The 19,418-nt window shown below is 39.6% G+C and overlaps 2 protein-coding genes and 1 long non-coding RNA gene across 3 annotated transcripts; 2 read left to right on the top strand and 1 right to left on the bottom strand.

The window, feature by feature from the left end:
- Window positions 1–216: 216 nt before the first annotated feature.
- Window positions 217–1,742, top strand: LOC106930793 (uncharacterized). Its single transcript, XR_001420936.2, has 2 exons — window positions 217–478; window positions 1,199–1,742. It is a non-coding gene; the product is annotated as an uncharacterized LOC106930793 (long non-coding RNA).
- Window positions 1,743–5,237: 3,495 nt separating this feature from the next.
- LOC106930796 (uncharacterized) lies at window positions 5,238–10,989 on the top strand. The gene is made up of 4 exons (XM_015008574.2): window positions 5,238–5,399; window positions 8,032–8,793; window positions 8,872–8,904; window positions 10,129–10,989. The coding sequence occupies exons 1-4, from the start codon at window positions 5,384–5,386 to the stop codon at window positions 10,176–10,178; spliced, it is 861 nt and encodes a 286-aa protein (XP_014864060.1). The 5' UTR covers window positions 5,238–5,383; the 3' UTR covers window positions 10,179–10,989.
- Window positions 10,990–11,112: 123 nt separating this feature from the next.
- Window positions 11,113–19,404, bottom strand: osgep (O-sialoglycoprotein endopeptidase). Its single transcript, XM_088003176.1, has 12 exons — window positions 19,285–19,404; window positions 18,036–18,155; window positions 17,835–17,954; window positions 17,551–17,726; window positions 16,700–16,795; window positions 16,565–16,614; window positions 16,407–16,485; window positions 12,658–12,723; window positions 12,435–12,525; window positions 11,685–11,760; window positions 11,308–11,406; window positions 11,113–11,225 (listed from the first exon to the last, which is right to left on the bottom strand). Exons 2-12 carry the CDS (start codon window positions 18,148–18,150, stop codon window positions 11,186–11,188), a joined length of 1,008 nt encoding a protein of 335 aa, XP_087859302.1. The 5' UTR covers window positions 18,151–18,155; window positions 19,285–19,404; the 3' UTR covers window positions 11,113–11,185.
- Window positions 19,405–19,418: the final 14 nt, after the last annotated feature.

The following is a 19,418-nucleotide window of genomic DNA, read 5'->3' as shown; positions in this document are numbered from 1 at the left end:
CTTAAATGCAATTGAGTTTTACAAAGCTAAACCAGTTTTGATTTGTCTATGATCTCTATCTTTGTCTGTACACACCAGGGTAAAGCACCTTACACAATATAAGGACACTGTTAAGGAAAATACAAAATTAGCCTTTTGCACAGATTGCTGAAGTAGGTATCGGGCGAAGTCAACTTGAAAATATATTTTTTTTATTTATTCCGAACTTGACAGAAGTATAAAATCACTATTTGTCAAAACTGCTTTTATTTTGAAGGAAGGATATAATTCTCCTCTTCCGGGTAACTCCCAGTCGCAGCCATTGGAAAGATGAAACCCGGTGCGACTCCCGTGGTTTCCTCAGGAGAGGATAAAATGTTTAAGTCTAACGGAGGCCCCGTTAACTTACCGAAACACTCCTACTGGGTGGATTTGTGGGTGTTTCTGCTTTTTGACATCGCTTTGTTTCTCTTCGTATATTTCATCGTCCCGTAAAGAGGTAAGCAGGAGGGAGCGCAGAAGTTTCTAGCTAACAGCGCGGTCTACGGAAGTTACAACACTGAATAGAAATTAATGTGACGCAGGGAGACGGATAGTACAAAGTCACTTTTTTAATCTCTCACTGCTATGGAAGTTTGTGGTATAGTTTTGCTTTGAAAGCATTTATATGTCTTAGCTTGTGTCCAGTATTCGTGTAGAGTCACAGACGGCCATTGCTTACGGACAGCGCATCACGGCTTTGAGGTGATGTGTAGCAGCAGTCAGGACATTGAAACAACGGTCTACATTTTTTAGGGTTTTACATGTTGGAACATAAAAGTAAGATTTAGGTTTTATCATGCTATTAAAAAGGCATAAAATGTTATTGGAAGTATAAAGAATACACGACACGGTCCAAAACTGTAAAGCCAAAATTTAAAGTTTTCACGGCTCGTTTGATGCCAGTTTACAATAAAACCAGTTTCTTTTACAGCTTAACTCCTGTGGAAGCTGCAAAGGTGTACATAGTTATTCCACACAGTTTTTATATTCTAGCTTTATCTTTGTTTAGTTGAGTCTCTGCTATGTGTTTCTTTTTTACTCTTAGTTTTATGTAATTTAAAACCTTGTGAAGATCTGTTGATTTAATTAAACCCACATATGTAATTCCACTTATGTATTTTCTTTAAATGGTTCTTTTCAGACTTCTTTTCAGTGCAACCTAATATTCTTGTTACAGGATCAACCCTTTGACTGACTGTTGATGAACCAAGTGCTGCTCGTACCCTGCTGTCAGAAGGCTAACCCAGCTTTGACTGAACCACGCAGCAGCTTTCCTCAGCTCGCTCCAAAGATTGTCACGTCTTACAGACGAGGCATCCTGACTTCATATCAGACTTCAGCAAGAAGCTCTTCAATAACTAATCGGATGGATTCCCTGTCGTTTCTATCAGATGATAGTTTGAAGTTTTTTTTTTTGTTGTTTTTGCTGAGGACCTTAAAACATCTCAACTGACTTTTATCTTTGAGACTCAGCAAATTACTTAAGATGCTTCTGGTATCACTGTAAATGTTATATAATCTCTAATTTTGTGTGTCTTTTTTTTCTGGAAAGAACAGATAATATTCAGGAAAAGTATGTAACTGGTGTTGGGACCAATGATGATGCGAGCGCAGAAACATTTTATTTATTGAAAACTATGTTGATGTGGAGGAAACTAAGCAAACTCTTGGCAATTTGCACACAACTCATGAACGAATAAAATGTTCTTCCAACTAACAAACTCATTTCAGTTTGAGTTTCTATCCCACACAATTGATGTTTATGCAATCATTTTAATAGTTCACCTGTTATCAAAAATGTATTATAATTTATAACAATCGTTTACTTCTATTTTTATTAAACACACCTGCTAAATGTAGTGTTGACCAGTCTTTTCAAATATACTCTATTGAATGACATAAGTACTTTATATACGTTATTTAGTTGGGCTGCCTGCTCTGGGAGCTAATCTGTAATCTTCCACTTAACAGGCATGCTAAACTAAATAGCTTTGCCTTAAAATGAGTGATTATTAAAAGTTTACTGGCTTGCTATGATTTTTTCAAACATTTTTTTTTGGGGGGGAGGGGCTTAAAAATATATGTATATAAAATGTTCAACAAACTGGTACTGGTGATATGTGTAACTAACTTTGCTACAGACTTCAGTTCTAAGTAGAGAAGTAGATTCATTTAATGCATCGGAAGGTATATAACAGTATAAAAATTAAAAATTTTACTTTTAATTACGGGGCTATTTAACTGATACGCAGGTATATATTTGGGTAAATTCTCCTGTCATTATCACTTTGCCCAGTAGGTGGCAGTAAATGCAACTTATGGTTTGTCAAAACACAACCTAAATTCCACAGAGTGGGTTTTACTTTGAAAGAACTTAACGTTTCCGGTTCAAGGAAAGATGTTTTTAAATGGGATGGTAAGATACTGCAGTTTATCAGTGACTTTTCTAAAAGGTGCAAACGTATTGTAATGGAAAACTGCCAGAGAAAAAACACGGGTCTGTAAAGTATTTGCTCTTCAGTGATAATTAGCTTGTTGCGACAGCTAACAGCGAATTATTCAGGTTGGTATTCGTACAACCAGTTGATATAAAAGGCACATTGTAGTGCAAAACTATTTCAGTAAGGTATTTTTCCTAAAATACAGTAGATACTTAAATGACTGTGTTGTTTTAACTTTACTGGCTTTTGTCTCATTCAATGCTCTGTAGATGTATTAAAGTGCACAGCAGAATTTTAGAGAAGTTTGTGGGAAATTCGAATATCTATCGAATATGTTTTTGTTTTTAAGGGATGTCATGACAAAATTCAACTGATCTTCACCAGGTTGCACAGTGGTATAAACTTAAATGAGCAAAAATCTCAGCTGATTCTCTGTGGATCAGAGTGATGGCCAAGGGTGAAAGTCCCAGCAGATTAGCAGTTTCTGAAATACTCACCTCCCAAAAGGCAACAGTAACCATGCCACACTGAAAGTCACTTAAGTTCCCTTTGTTCCCTATTTTAGAAGCCTAAATGCAGTAAGTTGCTTAAAGCAATCAAACATGTACCTTGGGTTATATATTATTCTGAAAAGACTAGAGCTGTTCTCTCCATAACTGTCTTATTGTTTTCATAACATTCTCAGAGTAAAGCTGCTGAACTGTTTTGTTATGATAAAACTTTGGACTTCACCGCAAAACAAAAACCACTTTGGTCCAGAAGTAGTTCTATTCCAGATCTTCTATAAGGACCTTGACCTTACATGTAAACTCATATGACCCCTGTTCATATTTTCTCTTGTTCTAACAAACAGATGTGTTCCTACTGCTGTCCTCTCAGGCTGCTCTCTGCGGTCATGTGGCAGGTGGCGCAGCGCCGAGACGTTCTCCATTACAAAACCCTCGGTGAGTTTGTGATGCTGGTGACGGACACGGCGCCGGACCTGCTCAATGCAAAGCAGTGAGGCAAGTTACTGCTGCGACTGCGAGCCAGAGTGAGTCACTGGGGTGGCACAGTGGCAGGTACACTCAGATATCAAAGATAGACGTGATTATGGACACGCTGCTTTCTGTGTTTTTCAGGTTATTCTTGAGAAACAAACTTAAAGTTCATGTCAGTAACATCTATGTCAATGTTAGATTTTGGCAAAGTACTGTTTGCCAAAATCTAATAACAAGCTGAAATTTTTGTGTGCATTCTGCACAGGTGCAACATTTGAGATCTCCACCCAGGTTCTCCTGCTCTGAGTGTCTGTTTTTCCACATGCAGGAGTCGTACCTCCTGCAGCACATCGAGCACAGTCACCCAGAGCAGAACAACAAACTCCAGGTGACCGCAAAGAAGACTCCGGCCCCACAGCCTTTCCCCATCAATGACAGGCTGGATTCTCACACGTGCCCGGACTGCAGCAAGACGTTCAGGCGGGCCTCAGATGTGACCTGTCACCAGCGCACCCACACAGGCGAGCAGCCGTACAGCTGAGAGGAATGCAGCAAGGCCTTTAAGAACTCCTGGGATCTGACGAGGCATCGACATGTCCGCACCGGAGGGCGTCCCTTCCTCTGTTCCCAGTGCGCCTGAGGCACAGGGAGCCGCACTTGGTGAGGCGGCAGTACAGATGCTCCCAGTGCGAGAAGTTCTGCAGCCGTGCCTTTGACCTCAAGAGGCACCAGATGAAACACAGCAGATAAAACAGTATTTTTCAGGTCTGAATGAGTGTTAAATTTTAAGAGTATGGAATAATGTTATTTCCAGACTTTATTCCCTATCCCGCTGTCTGAAGACTGTATCCTCCATCTGTGTTTAGCCACCATCTATTAATCATCTATCTGGGCCACTTTCCTTCTTCCTCTTCGTCCATCTTCGTCCGTCTACTTCAGAACTACACTTCTGAAGTACACTACACTTAAAAACATGTCAGTGTTTGGTGATGCCACATGCAGACCAGTAGAAAGAGCAAGTTCTGTTTGGCACTTCTTTTCCATCAAAATCTGGAGCAACTTCAAAAGGGGTTTGGTACCAGAGGCATAAAGGATTTAGTCATTAGCTATTTTTACTTACAGTTGAAGGAAACTTGGCTCACTGGGATTTTGTTTGGCTCAGTGGTCAACCCTCTCTTTCTCATCCTGTTCAGATAAAACTCACTACAAATAATGAAAGTGTCCGCACTGAAAGTGAAACATTTTTTCCACAGTGCTGCATGTGGTTTTGTAGACATGCTTGTTGTTGGACAATTCTCCCTGGATATGTTTGTAGTGTTGCAATAGGCAGAGGCCGCTCCTGTCACATCACCAGACAACTGCATTAGTCTCTTAAAGAAAATCAAAAAGCACTGACTTTATATCAACTATTTTCACGAGAAAGTATTGACATCAAAATTTAGGTTCCACTTATTTTTTAAAGATTAATTCATAGCATGCTACTTTAAAAAATAGTGAGTCTGTGCACAACCCATCTCTTACTCCAAGCTCACCTCAAAAGCTGGCAAGTTTGTTAGAAATAGTTTAATGAAGAAATAGACACATCAAGATTAATTGGTGTCTTCTGTTGTATTTATTAGAGTAAATCTAATATATTTTACATAATCAGTGCCACCGTAATAATTGGATCCATTTACGCTAAATCTATAAACAGCACTATTACTTGCACCACGTGTTCGTCACACAGGGTGGCGTTTTCTTCAGTTTGAAATTTTAAAAATTTCCCTCCAAGTTTCCCGCCGGACCGCTTTATTTGCAGGGACTTCCGCTCGCAGTTTACATATCCCGTGTCGTTTTCCGGGTGGTGGTTACACTCAGGCAAGCTGAGCCGTCGTTATAATCAACCTTGTAAACAAAAGTTGCTTAACGGGTTGACTTCAGCGATACGTGAACGGGAAAGACATGCATATCAAAACTGGTGAGTTTGAACAGCTGTTTGGTTTACATTTGCTGGTGTTTGTTAACTTTCAGAGCTTTGTAGTTTGTCTCGCCGCGGGATTAGCATCTGGGCTAGCGATACCGAAGGCAGCCTGGTCACCGCTTTGAATGGAGGCTGGTGGAGTGGGGGTTACGAAACTTTGACTTCGCTTTGCGCGGCTATTAGCTGTTAAGCCTTAAAAGGTGTTCAGTATTTAAGTTATAACCCTGGCTGTGTGTCTTATCACTATTAAACTGAATTAATTTTTTTACAAAAAAATTCAACAACACGAGGTGGTCCGTCGAGTTTAGTTCGCACCACTTAGGCGCTACTAACTAGTTTGCTAACGCCGGTGCTAGCTAGTAGTGTTTGTTGGCTGTCCTATTTCAAATGAGCTGCGTAGCTAATAGCTCACAACGTGGCGCTGTGTCGAAACTGGTCTTCTAAAGGCAGCATGTCAAGGCTGCTGTTCGAAGAAACCAGCTAGCTTCCCGAAATTTCTGTTGCGACGTGTTAAACTGTGTCGGTGGATTTCTATAAACGGTGGGGGGTCGTTTAGTGTGGTTGTACCCAACATGTCCCACCTCTCTACTCATCACTCAACAACCATCCGAACCGCATTGCTTTAAGCTTAGGTAACATGTATTTACGTTTCGCACGATTTGCCGTCGAAAATAGCCAATAATTACGTCAGCATGTTTTTGAGTCATGTGGGTCGAAGGTGGCTGCTCAGCAATAAAAATATAAAAACGAACCAACTTTTTCCAGTAGACGCATTATCCTATGATTCATCTTTTTCTTTTTCCTTATCAAGATGGAGTCTGTGACCCAATTTGCAGCATGATATTGTTTCGTATAACGCTTTAATTCATTTAAAAGTAATTTTAGAGTTTATCAATGAAATCTGAATTACAACGTGTGGTTTTGATTTTAAAAAATCGGCGCAAAAAAAAAATCTCTACAATAAACTAGCTATGTTTGATGTTTCATCCCTTTTAATACGCCAACTTCTCATCTGGATTTTATGAATTGACTGTCCTTCAGATTGTTCACGCAATTTTGATCCGGTACAATTTGTTCCCTCCTGCACATGGTAAAAGCAGAGACAACAGGGAGCTGCTGTTGAGTTTTGAGCTGACTTCCACAGTAAAGTCACATGAAAACGTGTTATCCACCCCCACTGTGTGTTTACACAATCATGGAAGCGAATAAATTGGCCCCTTTGCCTGTTAGCATCCCCCCATTTCATGCCTGTGTGCTTTTACTTTTGTTCCGATTTCCATTTCACACCTGTAAACAGGCATCCAGTTGTCACATGAATTATAAAAATCTTTGATTCTTGTGAACAGTTAGATTCCCTTTTGTCCATCCATTCATCCATCCTGCGGTTTGGATGCTACATGTTGGAGTTGCTTTGCCTCATGTCCTTATAGAAAATTTTAGATCATTACTTTAAATTGTTACTGGCTGACTTGTGTACTGAAGAGGATTGAAGCAAAGAACCAAAGGTGTAAATTAGTGAATATCAGCTCCACTTCCAGATACAATAATAAAAAAAATTATTCATGTACATAAACTATAAACAGATTATTGTAGTTTATGAACTGAGATAAATACCAAAATGCTCAAATCTTATGAACAGATTTGTTTTTATGTTTTCATGGTTTTATGCACTTTTTAGAAAATGCAATTTGTGTCCGAATACCCAAAGTTGTTTCTGGTCAGTTTGAACTGCCCAGTGCCCTCTGGGTGGTTTCAGCTGGTACAAAACAGCTGAAATTACAAATGTTCAAAATGGCGACTGGGTGAAAATATATATATATAAATGTATAAAAATGTTTTTTTACTCAACATTTTTGTGCTAAAGTCTAAATATGGGCTGTCAGTTTGCTTCCCATCACCCAGTCCTTGGTTGGACCTTTTTCAAAAGACAGAAATTCAAAGCTTTAGTGTATGAGAGGAGAGGTGAAGGTTTGTGTTGTAGCCAACATGGATCACTAGTTGGATCAAACTAGCATTAAAGCAGAGAAGTGGCTACAACTAGCAGTTAGTTTAGTAATCCATTATTCTACTGATTATTCTGTCGATTAGTCGGATAAAACAAATCTTATTATTCTGATTTTTCATTTAACCACTGAAGTCTTGCACATTAGAAATGCATTAAAAGATGCAAATAATTTAACTATGGTACTTTTTACAATAAAATAAACATGTTGTCTAAGGTGAAACGACGGCATTCCTTCAGCAAAGGATGAATCTAAAAGCATATTGTCAACGAATAGTTGGACAGGAACAAGTCCTATAATTAAAGCTTCAGTTGGTTCAAATTCTGAAAAATTTTGCTAGGAGATTTTAGAATTTGAACCGGTTGAAGGTAAAACTATGTCACTTCAGAAGTTCTGGGTAGAATAAAGGCTTTTCATATAAAGGACAAAATGTAAATTTTTTTTGTACAGTTTTGGCTTCATTACTTATGATTGTTTTAGCAAATGGCCTTTAAGTCTGTATTTTCACCTAATCGATTACTAAATTAGTTAATTTCAAAAATTGTTTAATCACGATTAATCTGATTAATCGTTTCAACCTAATGCAGAATGATGTTTTCACCGACTTGTCTACGTTTTCATTCCAGGTACATGGGAAGCAAGCAACACTGTGTGTGAGTCCGAAACCCTGTGTGACCAAGCAGTCCTCGTGTCGGCAACCAAGTCCGAGCCCCAGATCCGTAACCGCCGCCTATCTCCTGGTTCGGGAAACTGCGGAGGAGGAGGCGGCGGCTGCATCTCCGGAAACGCCCAGTCTCCACGACAACGATCCCCCCAGTGCGAGCCGAACGGCCCCAGCCACGCCCACGGCCCGAGCTTCCGCAGGGAGAAGGAGCGCAAGAACCAGCCTCACAAGGGCCGCACTGTCCGGAGGGAGAGCCAGAAGGGGGCGCTGCGAGCCGGCGAGCGCCCACTAAAGGCCAATCAGAAGGAGAAGTGGGTGGAGGACAGTCTGTCACTGCTCAAGCCTCCGCCCGCTTTCCCGGTGCAGGACAGTCCTGCCAAGCTGCAGCCGGCCGTGAGCTACGCCTCCAAGGTGAAGGCCGGAGCAACAAGCGGAACGCTGGAGGAGGAGCGGCCCGCCATCGGGGACCTGCTGCAGAACCAGTGGGGTCTGAGTTTTATTAGTGAAGCTAAGCCAATCACAGAGGGGCCCCTCCCTCACCCTGCTGCTAGCCCTCTAGTGGACACAGAGAGCAAACACCCAGTGGACCTACAGCATGACGCAGCTCTCACAGTTCAGCTCCCGGAGGAAACTCCTGTTCCTGCTTCTGAGGCACAGCAGGCCAACGGGGACCTCCTGCTCAGCTGTCGCCATCTAGTGGAGGCTTTGAACTATCACAATAGAGGTAGGTGCTTCAGCTGCACACTGGCTTTAAGTGACAATAGAGACCAGCTGGTAATTTTTGGTTTTCTCCCCCTTTTAGAATGGAATATAATCCGTAACAGACAGAAGAAAGGTGAGTTGACTAAACTATTTTACATTTTATGGAGTATGGTATGCAACCTTAAAGTGTCACTGACATGGCAAAACCACTGAGATTTCATTCTGTTAACACAAAAGCTATTAATAATTAGTTCTCATAGAATAGTCTAAATGCAGAGTGTCTCTGTTTTCCTCTGAGTAGCTGGGTCAAACGCCAGCGCCACCATGTGACAAACTAATAAAACTGAGTACACAGAAGCAGAGGATGTTGTGAGGATTTCTCTGCAGTTTTAGAGGAAGGAGTGACGCAGAAGAGGGTTCTACTGAAGGGCGGCAGCAGTATTTACTGAGCCTTATTGTTCAGGAAGCAACAATGATTTCAATGTTTCTGGGCAGGAAGTGTTAGAGCTGGACATTTGTTACCTCCAAATCACTGAATTGTAATAAACAGATAATAATCCACTTTAAAGTAATTGGATTATTGGAATTAAACCAGAATTAAAGATGAATTATCATATTCATAGATATGTTTACCATTCAGTGATTTGGAGACAACTCTCTGCTCTCCAGAGAAGGATCTGACCCTTCACTGTTAGATCCTTCCTCCCTAGAAAGGTTGAAATCATTGTTACTTCCTGAACAATATGGCTGCAGTCCGTCAGTAGAACCAGCTCCCTCTTCTTCATCACTCCTTCTAGATTCTTCCTCCAAACTGCAGAGAAATCACTCAAGTCTTCACTGAATTCTCAACTTCCTCTGCTTCTCTGTGCTCAGCTTTGGTTGTTTATGGTTCAACTTACCCTGATTACATCACAAGATGGCGCTTGGCCCACTTACTACAGACGAAAACAGCTACACTCCACTTATAGTAGGTCTAAAATACAACTTGGTATCCGTCAAAGCATTTACAAAAGCTTAAATAAAAAAGTATTTTCATGCCAATTTTGATATTTGCATTTAAAGTTTTCATTTGAAACTGCTGTTAACATTGGGTTACATATGATTATAAATGTTCATAACTGTCCACTCAGAATTGATACCTTTGTTCATCACTTCTGGTTTTGTTGTAAGCAGCACCTTTGTGTACACCTGACACGGCGCCTCCTACAGGCTGTGTATGGTAGAATTAGAAATGTGAAAGAAATACAGATCACCTTTCTTGTTTGAGACATTTTATTGGTATTTAAACATGAAAATGAAACCATATGTATTGATCAGTTTTTGTTGAGTTGAATCTGATTTGCTTTTATTGTTCCAGATCCAAAAAGAGTGGTGTGGTATAAGGAGACCCAGGAGCGTCCAGCCTAGCAGTGTGACCGACACACAGCATCAAACGCCTACAGAACACACACGCACACACACACACACACACACCTTCACGCACATTTATGCTCACGGAAGACGGACAAATTTGAGTCCCATCCTCACAAGCTGCACTCAGGATGATGTCTTCATGATGTCTTCACATAAAGCCACACTGAGACACTTTGGACTAACTCCTTTGAGATCTTACAGCAATGGACTTTTTTTAACGCCTTACAGAAAGCCTGCCTTAAATAATCACCTCATTCCCATTTTAGCTTCTTCCTGTAAAGCTGGTCTTTTCCCCTCCTACACTGTTTATTTTCTTTTAACAATCTCCAAGGAGTCTAATTTAATTAATTTTCTCCCTGTTTTTGAAAGTTGCAGTTTTATTCAATGTTGTCCTCTGCAAAGCGAGTGGTCAATCAGCACTTTGTTTAAAACTGACCAATGTGTGTGTGAGAAGCCCTCTGAATTTTTTTCCCTGTTTTGAATTGGAAACCAGAAGAATGTCCTGTACCTACTTGAGTTTTGTTGTTTATGAATGCAAGGGTTGTCAGTTTCATGTCTTCAGTTTACAGAGGGGTGTAGTTAACGGCACAGTACAGTTCACCCTTTACCCTACAGATCTTAATGCTGTGTTCTCATAATTATTTTTTATTTGGTTCCTATAGGGTGAATGTTTGAATCCATAAGGGATGTCACAATGTTCTGTGTGGTAGCTTTTGAAAATTTATTTGAATTAAAGCAAAAATTACACTGGAGAAGGAGAAGGGACGCAAGAAAGTATTGCTTAATAAAAATGAATAAACTTTGAGAGTTTGACTACATTTGATTTGCTGCCTGCTGTAGAGACTAGCTTAATTCCCCCTCATATGTAATGCTTTGTGTCTTACCATATTCACTTTAAGCTTACAAAAACTAACCTTTGAAACGGGAGTAAATTATATAAAAAATACTTTATTTGCATTTCCCTTTCTGAGCCCAGTGAGATTCCAGAGCCAGGCTGCTCCTCAGTCTCTCCACGTCACCTCTACTTCATCAGTCCTGTACCTGGAGCAGTGATCAACAGGCTACCATCGGTCATCCATAGATACTGAGACAGAAATCCTGGGACTGTAGCTGCTGCCGTTACCTTTGTGTGATCCAAGAGTCTTCCAGCTCTGTGACGTAGCCGCTTCGGAACATCTCCCAACCCGCCTGAGCGATCATCGCTCCGTTATCTATGCAGAATCTGGGTCAGAGCACACAAACCTAAACAACCTGATGCTTTTTAACTTCATAATAGAAAGATCTTGTTTACACCAAGTGGTTTGTATCTGGAGACTCGGATCCTGAATCCAAAGTAAAAAACATTTATAATATTTTTAAATGTTTAGTGTGGTTGACATCTGGAAACACTCAAGTTTCAGCATTTATTACCACTGCAGTTACTGTATTTCTACCACACAGTTAACTGCAAATGTGTGTTCCTATGGAAACGGCTGTGTCATGGTGGATGGGTTTGTTTACCGCTCGTCTGTAGCAAACAGTTTGGCTCCTCTCTCTTTGCACATCACCCCCATCATCTCCTGCAGACGCAGGTTACCTGTGGAGGAAACATGTTGCTTCCTTCATGTTTTGTAAGAAAAGAAACTCAGGGATTTGCACAAATACTTGAAGGCAGCAGTTCATTACTAACAGAAAGTTGTATGTTTTTAGCAACTTTGTTTTAGCCCACGTTGAGATGCATTTTATAAAAGACCTCATTTCAGTCTTTTTAAAAGAAACTGAACTGAATGCTGTTTTTTACAAGACGAATGTGAAGGTAGCATCACTCTGATCATTTAGTTTTCTCAGCTTAACTTTGTTAGTTATGGTTGTTTGGTGTTCAGAAGTAACCACAAACATGAATGTTGCCTAATGAGTTTTCTATCCAAATCTCAGAATGCAAATGAGCAGCAGCTCTGGGAATTGAGCCTTTATGACATATAGTCTGTCAGCAAAGACTATGGGAGAGAATAAAATGGATGGAAGTCAAATAGATAATGACCTACTATATATATTTAAATATATATGTTTCTATTTATGTATGGATATTTTATGTATTCATGTATTGTGAAGGACATACTGAGTCATTTCTGCCCAGCGATTGTCTATATCCCAAACTCCTGAAATGCCTCTTAGTGTACATTTCTGACAGTTTTTCCTTCCACTCAACCTTCTATTAATATAATGGGACGACAGCATCTGTGAACAAAGCTACTGAACTGATAAACTTACAGCCCACTCCTCCGACAATCAGGACCTCCTGGGAGCCGCAGTGAGCCATGGCCCTCTCTGTGATCTCCACCAGCATGGCGAACACCGTCTCCTGCAGGGGTAATGGGAAGGTGCTGCACGTCACTCATTTTATATTCATGTCAAATAATCTTATCGTTTCATCACAAATGGAAACACTTTTCCATCTATTCATTTGAATCAGCTACCAAGTGGTTCAGAGTACCTGAAGGGAGAAGCACAGATCCTCTGCGGTGCACTGACCAGAGCTCAGCATTTTATTAGCAGCTTCCTGTCAGCAAAAAATAATTAGACCTGAGAAATCAAACAGTTTAAGTCTTTTCTTTCTTCCTTCCTCTCTTGTTTTTCTCTTAATTCCTTCCTGTTTTTGAGTCCAGTCCTGTTTGTCCTTCCTTGCTTGCTTTCTGGAGCTATTATTGGATATATTATGCCCTGCGTCTCCAACGCCGAACCATGGATCAGTTCACACTGAGCTTATGTGCAGCGGCTCTATTTCCCTCCTGTACTACCAGATCGATGGCATTCAATTTAAAAGCTGCATCATATGGACTTCTTCCTGTTGTTTCCATGATAAGGGGGTTTGAGTGTGAAGAAATGTCTCCGTCGTGACTGCTGCTAGCATGTGCTTGTTCTAAATCAGTGTTTCTCAACCTTTTTGGGCCAGCACCCCCCACCAAAGAATTTGTAGGATACTTTGCACATTATTTTATTATTAATGCTACTATCACTATTGTAGATGTTTTAAGTTTTATGCTTGTTTCTGTATTTATCATCAAAAATAATTTCCCAGAGAACAAAAAAGCCATGGGAATAGAAATTATTTTCACAGGTGTCTACAAAAAATGCAATGAACATTAAAGTTAAAAATCGGTAGGCCTAACAGCAGCCAGTCAGAGTGGAAAAAATATTCTTGTTCTTTCTCATTTTCTAGTTGTTAAATATTCCACAAAATGACCAGATAAAAGATGTTCAACATGCCAGTTTAAACTTTGATCTATTTGCAAAACCACTGAGCTCTGCAACATTAAAACATGGATAGAACTGTAACTACATTAATCATAGATCTTCTCTTCAGTGTTTCTGTCGGTTTCTGGTGGTGCAGCTCTGTGCTGCCTTCAGGAGAATGGGACATCAGAGTATCATCCATAAAATTTCACCCACATGGCATTTACTGTGCAAACCAGAGCTTTCAGTGGAAAAACAAAGTTCCAGGTCATTTTAATGCCGTACAAATATGAGACAGAAACATGGATTATATCTTTATATAGACCTGTCTATTGATTTATAGATTAATAGTTTTACTGCACAGAAATTACAATGAACAAATCTGGTTCTTAATCAAATCCTAATGAGTCAAATTGAAAGTGTCATGGAGTCATCAGCCTCATGACATTGACACTGACATGAAAAATAATATTGAATAAATAAATATATCAAATCTAATTAAAACCATAAATAAGTGATAAGTTCTTTACTGTTATGGTCTGTAAGATATTTATTCTCAGTATTAGATGTGGTCTCAACAAACCAATGGCACTTCAATAATATTATTTCACCCTTTATCTGGAAACAGTCTGTTTATTCTTTCCATACCGTCCTCTGTATTAATTATTGCTCTAAAGGTCTTGCCATACCAGTTTATTCCTCTGTATTTACTTTAGTTTCTTAGTTTATTCTTGCAATTTGTTCCTCATGCATTTCCATTTAGTTTCCTTTGATTAGTATTGTCCTCTCGGTTTATTGTGTTCACTTTAGTTTCTTTCCTGTTGTTAGATTTATTTTATCGTTTATTGACCATCATTAATCTTCACTCATCACCTGCTGCGCCTCCTAATCGTCATGTGTTTCACATCATGTGTTTATTTTTCACTGTTCAGCGTCGGATTCTCTGTTTTTTAAGCCATCATTCACATCTAGTTCGCTCCGTTTTATGTTCCGCTACTCCTGTTTCAGAGTTTTGCGCAATGTGCGCATCGTTTTTTCAGTTTTTTTTATTTTAACCCCCTATGTTGCGCAGCGTTCGGGAAGCGTATCGATGTGGAAAGACAGACTGACATAAACCTTTCAAAACAATGGAAACAATATCGGTGTTCTGATTATTGAAATTTAAAAGTGCTGTGGTTCTGTTGTTCTGTGTCACCCGTTTCATACCGGACCACTTACAGCACCGATGTTAACGTTATAAAATGAACGCTCACTATCGTGGTATCACCATGGAGGGATTTCTTTATTTAAATGGGTTCATTTTTCAGAGGGTATCGTGATTTTAGTAATTACATGTTTATAGGATCGATTTTCTGTTGTCCTTCCATGGAAGCGGGCAGCTTTCAAACGGAAATAAAACACTTTTTAATATAAGTTGCTGCTTTGACATGATCACAGAACTGCCAAAACAAATGTACAAAAATACCAGACAAAGTGAATCACAGCAACGTCATCAGCCGGTTTAACGCTGAACTGATGCGGTGAAGCTTCCAGTAGCAGGAGCGGAGCTGCGCCAAAAGCTAACAAACACTGAATAGAAGAGCTGCCATCGATACAGTTGCAGCCAAGCATGTTTTAATGTTACACAATACAGTTTTACCAAGTTGCTCAAAGTCTAAACTGGCGTTGTTGTGCATTTAAGGTATAAAGTTTACTTTAGACCAAACGCCCCCCAAAGGAATCCCAGCGCCCCCCTTTTGTAAAAAATTTCCGCCAGCGCCCCATGCCGTCCTCTGAACGCCCCCCGGGGGGCGGTACCACCCACGTAGAGAACCGCTATTCTAAATGAAAATTAGCGCTTTCTTCTTCTTTTTTTTTTAAATTTACAATAATATGTAAAACAAGTTACATAAACAGTAACTAAAAGAATGACGAGGGTTAAGGAAGGTATAAAAGCAAAAATTACAAACAGGAAGAGGTTAAATACAGCAAATTAGGGCAGATTACATGATAAATTCTTTGCAAATTGCAGTAGTCTTTAAAGCCTTAGCTTTGGTACAATACTTCAGAGAACACAAATATGAAGAAACAGGCACAGAAGGCATTCAATTTGAGTTTCCACTTAAGAAATTTGCAGCTGTGGATATTAAATTCAGCTAAAGTTAATATTAAGTTTATAACAAAGACTTTAAACAGAAAAAGCCACATAATATAGTTTTAAAGTTAAACGGTACATGTATTTTCAATTTTCTTTTTAGGAGTAAAAAAAATAAAAAATTTCCAAAATATTTGAATATAAGAGCAGTCTCAGGAAAAATGAGTGATGGTTTTCTCAGAGTTGTAAGAAAAAGGAACACAGATGGTCTACATTTGGGTGATATTTATATTATTTTACTATTAACAGGATAACGTCTATGTAGAATCTTTAGACACTTCTTGAATTTCTTCAGCAATAACCAAACAACTTTCCAGCAAATATAGTTGAAGATATTGTTAAAAACTCTGCTGAATAACAAAAAGAGCCTTTAAGTCTGGTGATCGGTCACAACTCAAAAACATACAAAAACAGCTGAAACATAAACTGTGTGAAGACAGAGCTGTGTATAAGATAAGTTCATATTCAGGACCAGTTCCTCCAGGGCCTACTGATCATATTCATTTTGGTTTTTGTACATTTTGTCACACTGGAACCGCAAACTTTAATATTTCAGTAGATCATCATCGTTATGAAGTAGAAAGAAGACGCCATGATTTGAAAATAACTTATAATAAAAAATGTGAAAAGTGTGCTGTGTGTTTGTGGTTTTCCCCACGGAGTTAAAACTAGACTTTGAGAGATTTCAAGATTATCTGGGTCAATCAAAAACATGAATAAACTCTGTATTAATCTCCATTCATCCATTTTTTATGAAGACTAGACATGAAGAGTGCCCGATTAATAATCTTTTTTTTCAGATTTATCACAAAAAACCCAATAAATACTCTAGTTCGAGGTTATAATAGAACAAAAAGTGTAAGTGCTCCACTAACCTCAATAAAGGACAGAATCCCAGAAAAAGACACGTCCATCCCCTTCACTGTGTACGGCAGCTCCACGTACCGACTTCCTCTGTAACAAACACAGGAGAACGCATGGCGTTTCCCTTCTGGCTCTCTGTGTGCTGAACGTTCTTCAGGGTTCTACTCACTTTTTGGCCATCTGCTCTATGTTGTATCCTGGACTGGGATCGTTGGAAATCTAGGAAGAGTTCCATGAACGAGCTTTAACCTCCACGTCGTTCACAGTAAGACAGAAAAACATGGCCGATGTCACCAACACACACCTTGATAACTCTGGCGAATCTGTCCAAACAATTGCCGACCGCGATGTCAATGGTCTCCCCAAATATTCTGTAGCGCCGCTCTAAGTAAGCGATAACCTGCAAACACATTACCACTGTAAGACTTCCAGACTCCACTTCCCACAATTCTTAGTCCGTCAGATTAATTTTAAACAGATAACAAAAGGAGGTTCTCTATGAACGTATGGTAGATATACTATGATGGGTCGACTTTACTCTGGGAATGGAAAGAACAGATAAAGTCAGGAAGGAAAACCTAAAGAGAAAAGGAAAGAAGGACATAAAAGAAGCAAAGATGAAAAAGACACAAGAAAGAAAGCAATAAAGAGAAAGGAGAAATGACACGGGAAGAGGAAAATAAGGACAGACACTAAGGAAGGATGGAAGGAAGGAAAGAAAGAAAAACAGACATAAGAAAGGGAGGAATGAAAAAGGTAGGAAGGAAATGAGTGAAGAACAAGAGAAAAGCAAGAAAAGAAGAACATGAGGGAGGGAAAATGAAGAAAAGAGAAGGATGAAAGACATAATCAAGGAAGGCAAAAACGTAATGCGGGAAAAAAATAAGCAAGGGGGATAAAAGAAAGATAAAGGAAGGAAAAACATGAGACAAAAGGAAAGGAAGAACATGAGAAAGGACAAAAAAGATGGATGAACAAACCCAACATTAAATCAATAGCATAAAACGGATGAAGTCTGGAAATACTAACACTTCTAAACACTGATATCAGACTCCAGACATCAGCTCTCAGTGAGGATCATCCTGAACTGGCTGGTTACCAGCTGATTCTGAACACCGGCTATAAAACACCAGAGTGATGAGGCTGGAAGCCCACCTGAGTGTTTCCCCCGCTGACGTAAAGCACGGTGGGGTTGTTGGCCTGGGTTATGAGTCGGCCCATCTCGATGTGTCCGATGCAGTGGTTGACCCCCAGCAGGGGCTTCCCCCACAGCTGGGCCACGGTGCGCGCTACGAGGGCCACCGTGACCAGAGGGGCTCCCATACCAGGCCCTGAGGGACAAGGAGAGAGAGGGGCTGATGAGAGCTAAACAAAGATATATTTATGTAGCTTTAGCTTGTTGTTTTTCTACTGTAATCAATGAAAATCATGTTTGCTACCTTTAGTGTACGCCACACAGTCAATGTCTGCCGGCTTCAGCCCCGCTTGCTCCAGCGCCTCCTTCAGGACAGTGAGTATGACTGCGCGATGATGCCTGGCCGTGTCACTGGGCATGAACCCTGAGGCGAAGAATAAAAAGTGTTTAATAAAAAAGAAGAATCGGATGAGACTGGTTTGTCAGACGCGTTAACGGCGCTCGCCTTGGCCCGGCGGTGTGATGTATGTCCGTCTGGGGTTAGACAGGACTTCACCGTCCCTTATGATGCCGATGCCAATTTTGTTGGCGCTTCCTTCGAATCCAATAACAACAGTCATGGCAACTAACAAAAAAAAAAGAAATGAATGATGATATTAAATGTTTTAATGTCTACAAAACAAGTCAGTGCTCATAGCCTGATTAAAGGTTTGTAGTTCTTTGGAGGCTGTCTGACCATCCCTCTAGCTTTGACCTCTGAAATATCACATAATTTTGCTTTCTTATTGTTGAATCAGAATGTCTGACCTTATCTGGGCCAGTGTTTAAGATGTTCTTCTTGGTTATGTTGGAACCTCCTGGATGAATTTTGGATGAAAAACAATTTTGGTAGAGTGAAATCCTGGGAAGGTTCACCTCTTTTCAGTATTTATTCCATTGAAATTAGTGTCACCTTTAAACACTGACAAATGTCAGAGATTGTCTCATCTTAAATTTCTTTAGTTTAGGATCTGATGCTTTGCTGTTTGAGATCTTTTAGCCTATTTAAAGTTATCTTACATGTCCTAGTAAAGTATTTTTGTGCTCATTCCGCACCATTTACCTAAAAAATTCAATTACAAAGTTGTTTAAAAACTTAAAGTTATCTGATATGAATCTGAAATATTAAGTGTGTGTCTGTGTGGGGGGAACAAACACACAATAACTGCAAGTGGAGTAAATACTTTCTTACCACCACACTGTTCAAATGATATAGGAACAAAGAAAAAAAAAATTAACATTGTCAACCATTGCCAGGACAGATTTTTAGATATTAATATGCAGCTCAGATTATCTTATATAACGACATACTGTACCTGTAGCCATGACTCTAAATGCTGGTTCCTGTATACAGAGCCTGAAAACCCCACTTTAACTTGACTAACACAGTAAAACAGTCTGTACTACAGGTGCTATGATGGAAACAACATAAAAGAAGTTGGAGTTAAATCTAAAAAACCCAGTTTTTATCAGTCATTTATAGCTTGATAGTTACATATTAGACTTTTAGTCAAAATATCCTTACATAGCATATATATTTTACACAATTATTTGTGAGTTTGTACCAGACGTTAATTTCTTTAGAGCAGAGACGAGCAATATCTCCCTAATTAAGGGATTAACAGCAGCTGTGTCGTTAGCGCCTCCTCTTGCTTCAGCTCGAATAAGCGCTCGAATATTGTTTTATATTTTTATAGTATCAAAAAAAGTTTTACCGAGTATTTAGGTTTGTTTTTCTTCCTCTCACGCCACATTAATTTTCACATAGTAGTTCTGAACGTCTGCAGCCGAGAGTGACTCCATAGACATAACTAAGGACCCAAACATAAAGAGCTGTTAACTCGCCTTA

The sequence above is a fragment of the Poecilia mexicana genome, unplaced genomic scaffold, assembly GCF_051168715.1.
Source record: "Poecilia mexicana isolate PSO_F unplaced genomic scaffold, ASM5116871v1 scaffold_23, whole genome shotgun sequence".
NCBI lineage: Eukaryota > Metazoa > Chordata > Actinopteri > Cyprinodontiformes > Poeciliidae > Poecilia > Poecilia mexicana.
Note: the sequence above shows the minus strand (reverse complement) of the source record. Positions and strands in the feature narration are given on the sequence as shown.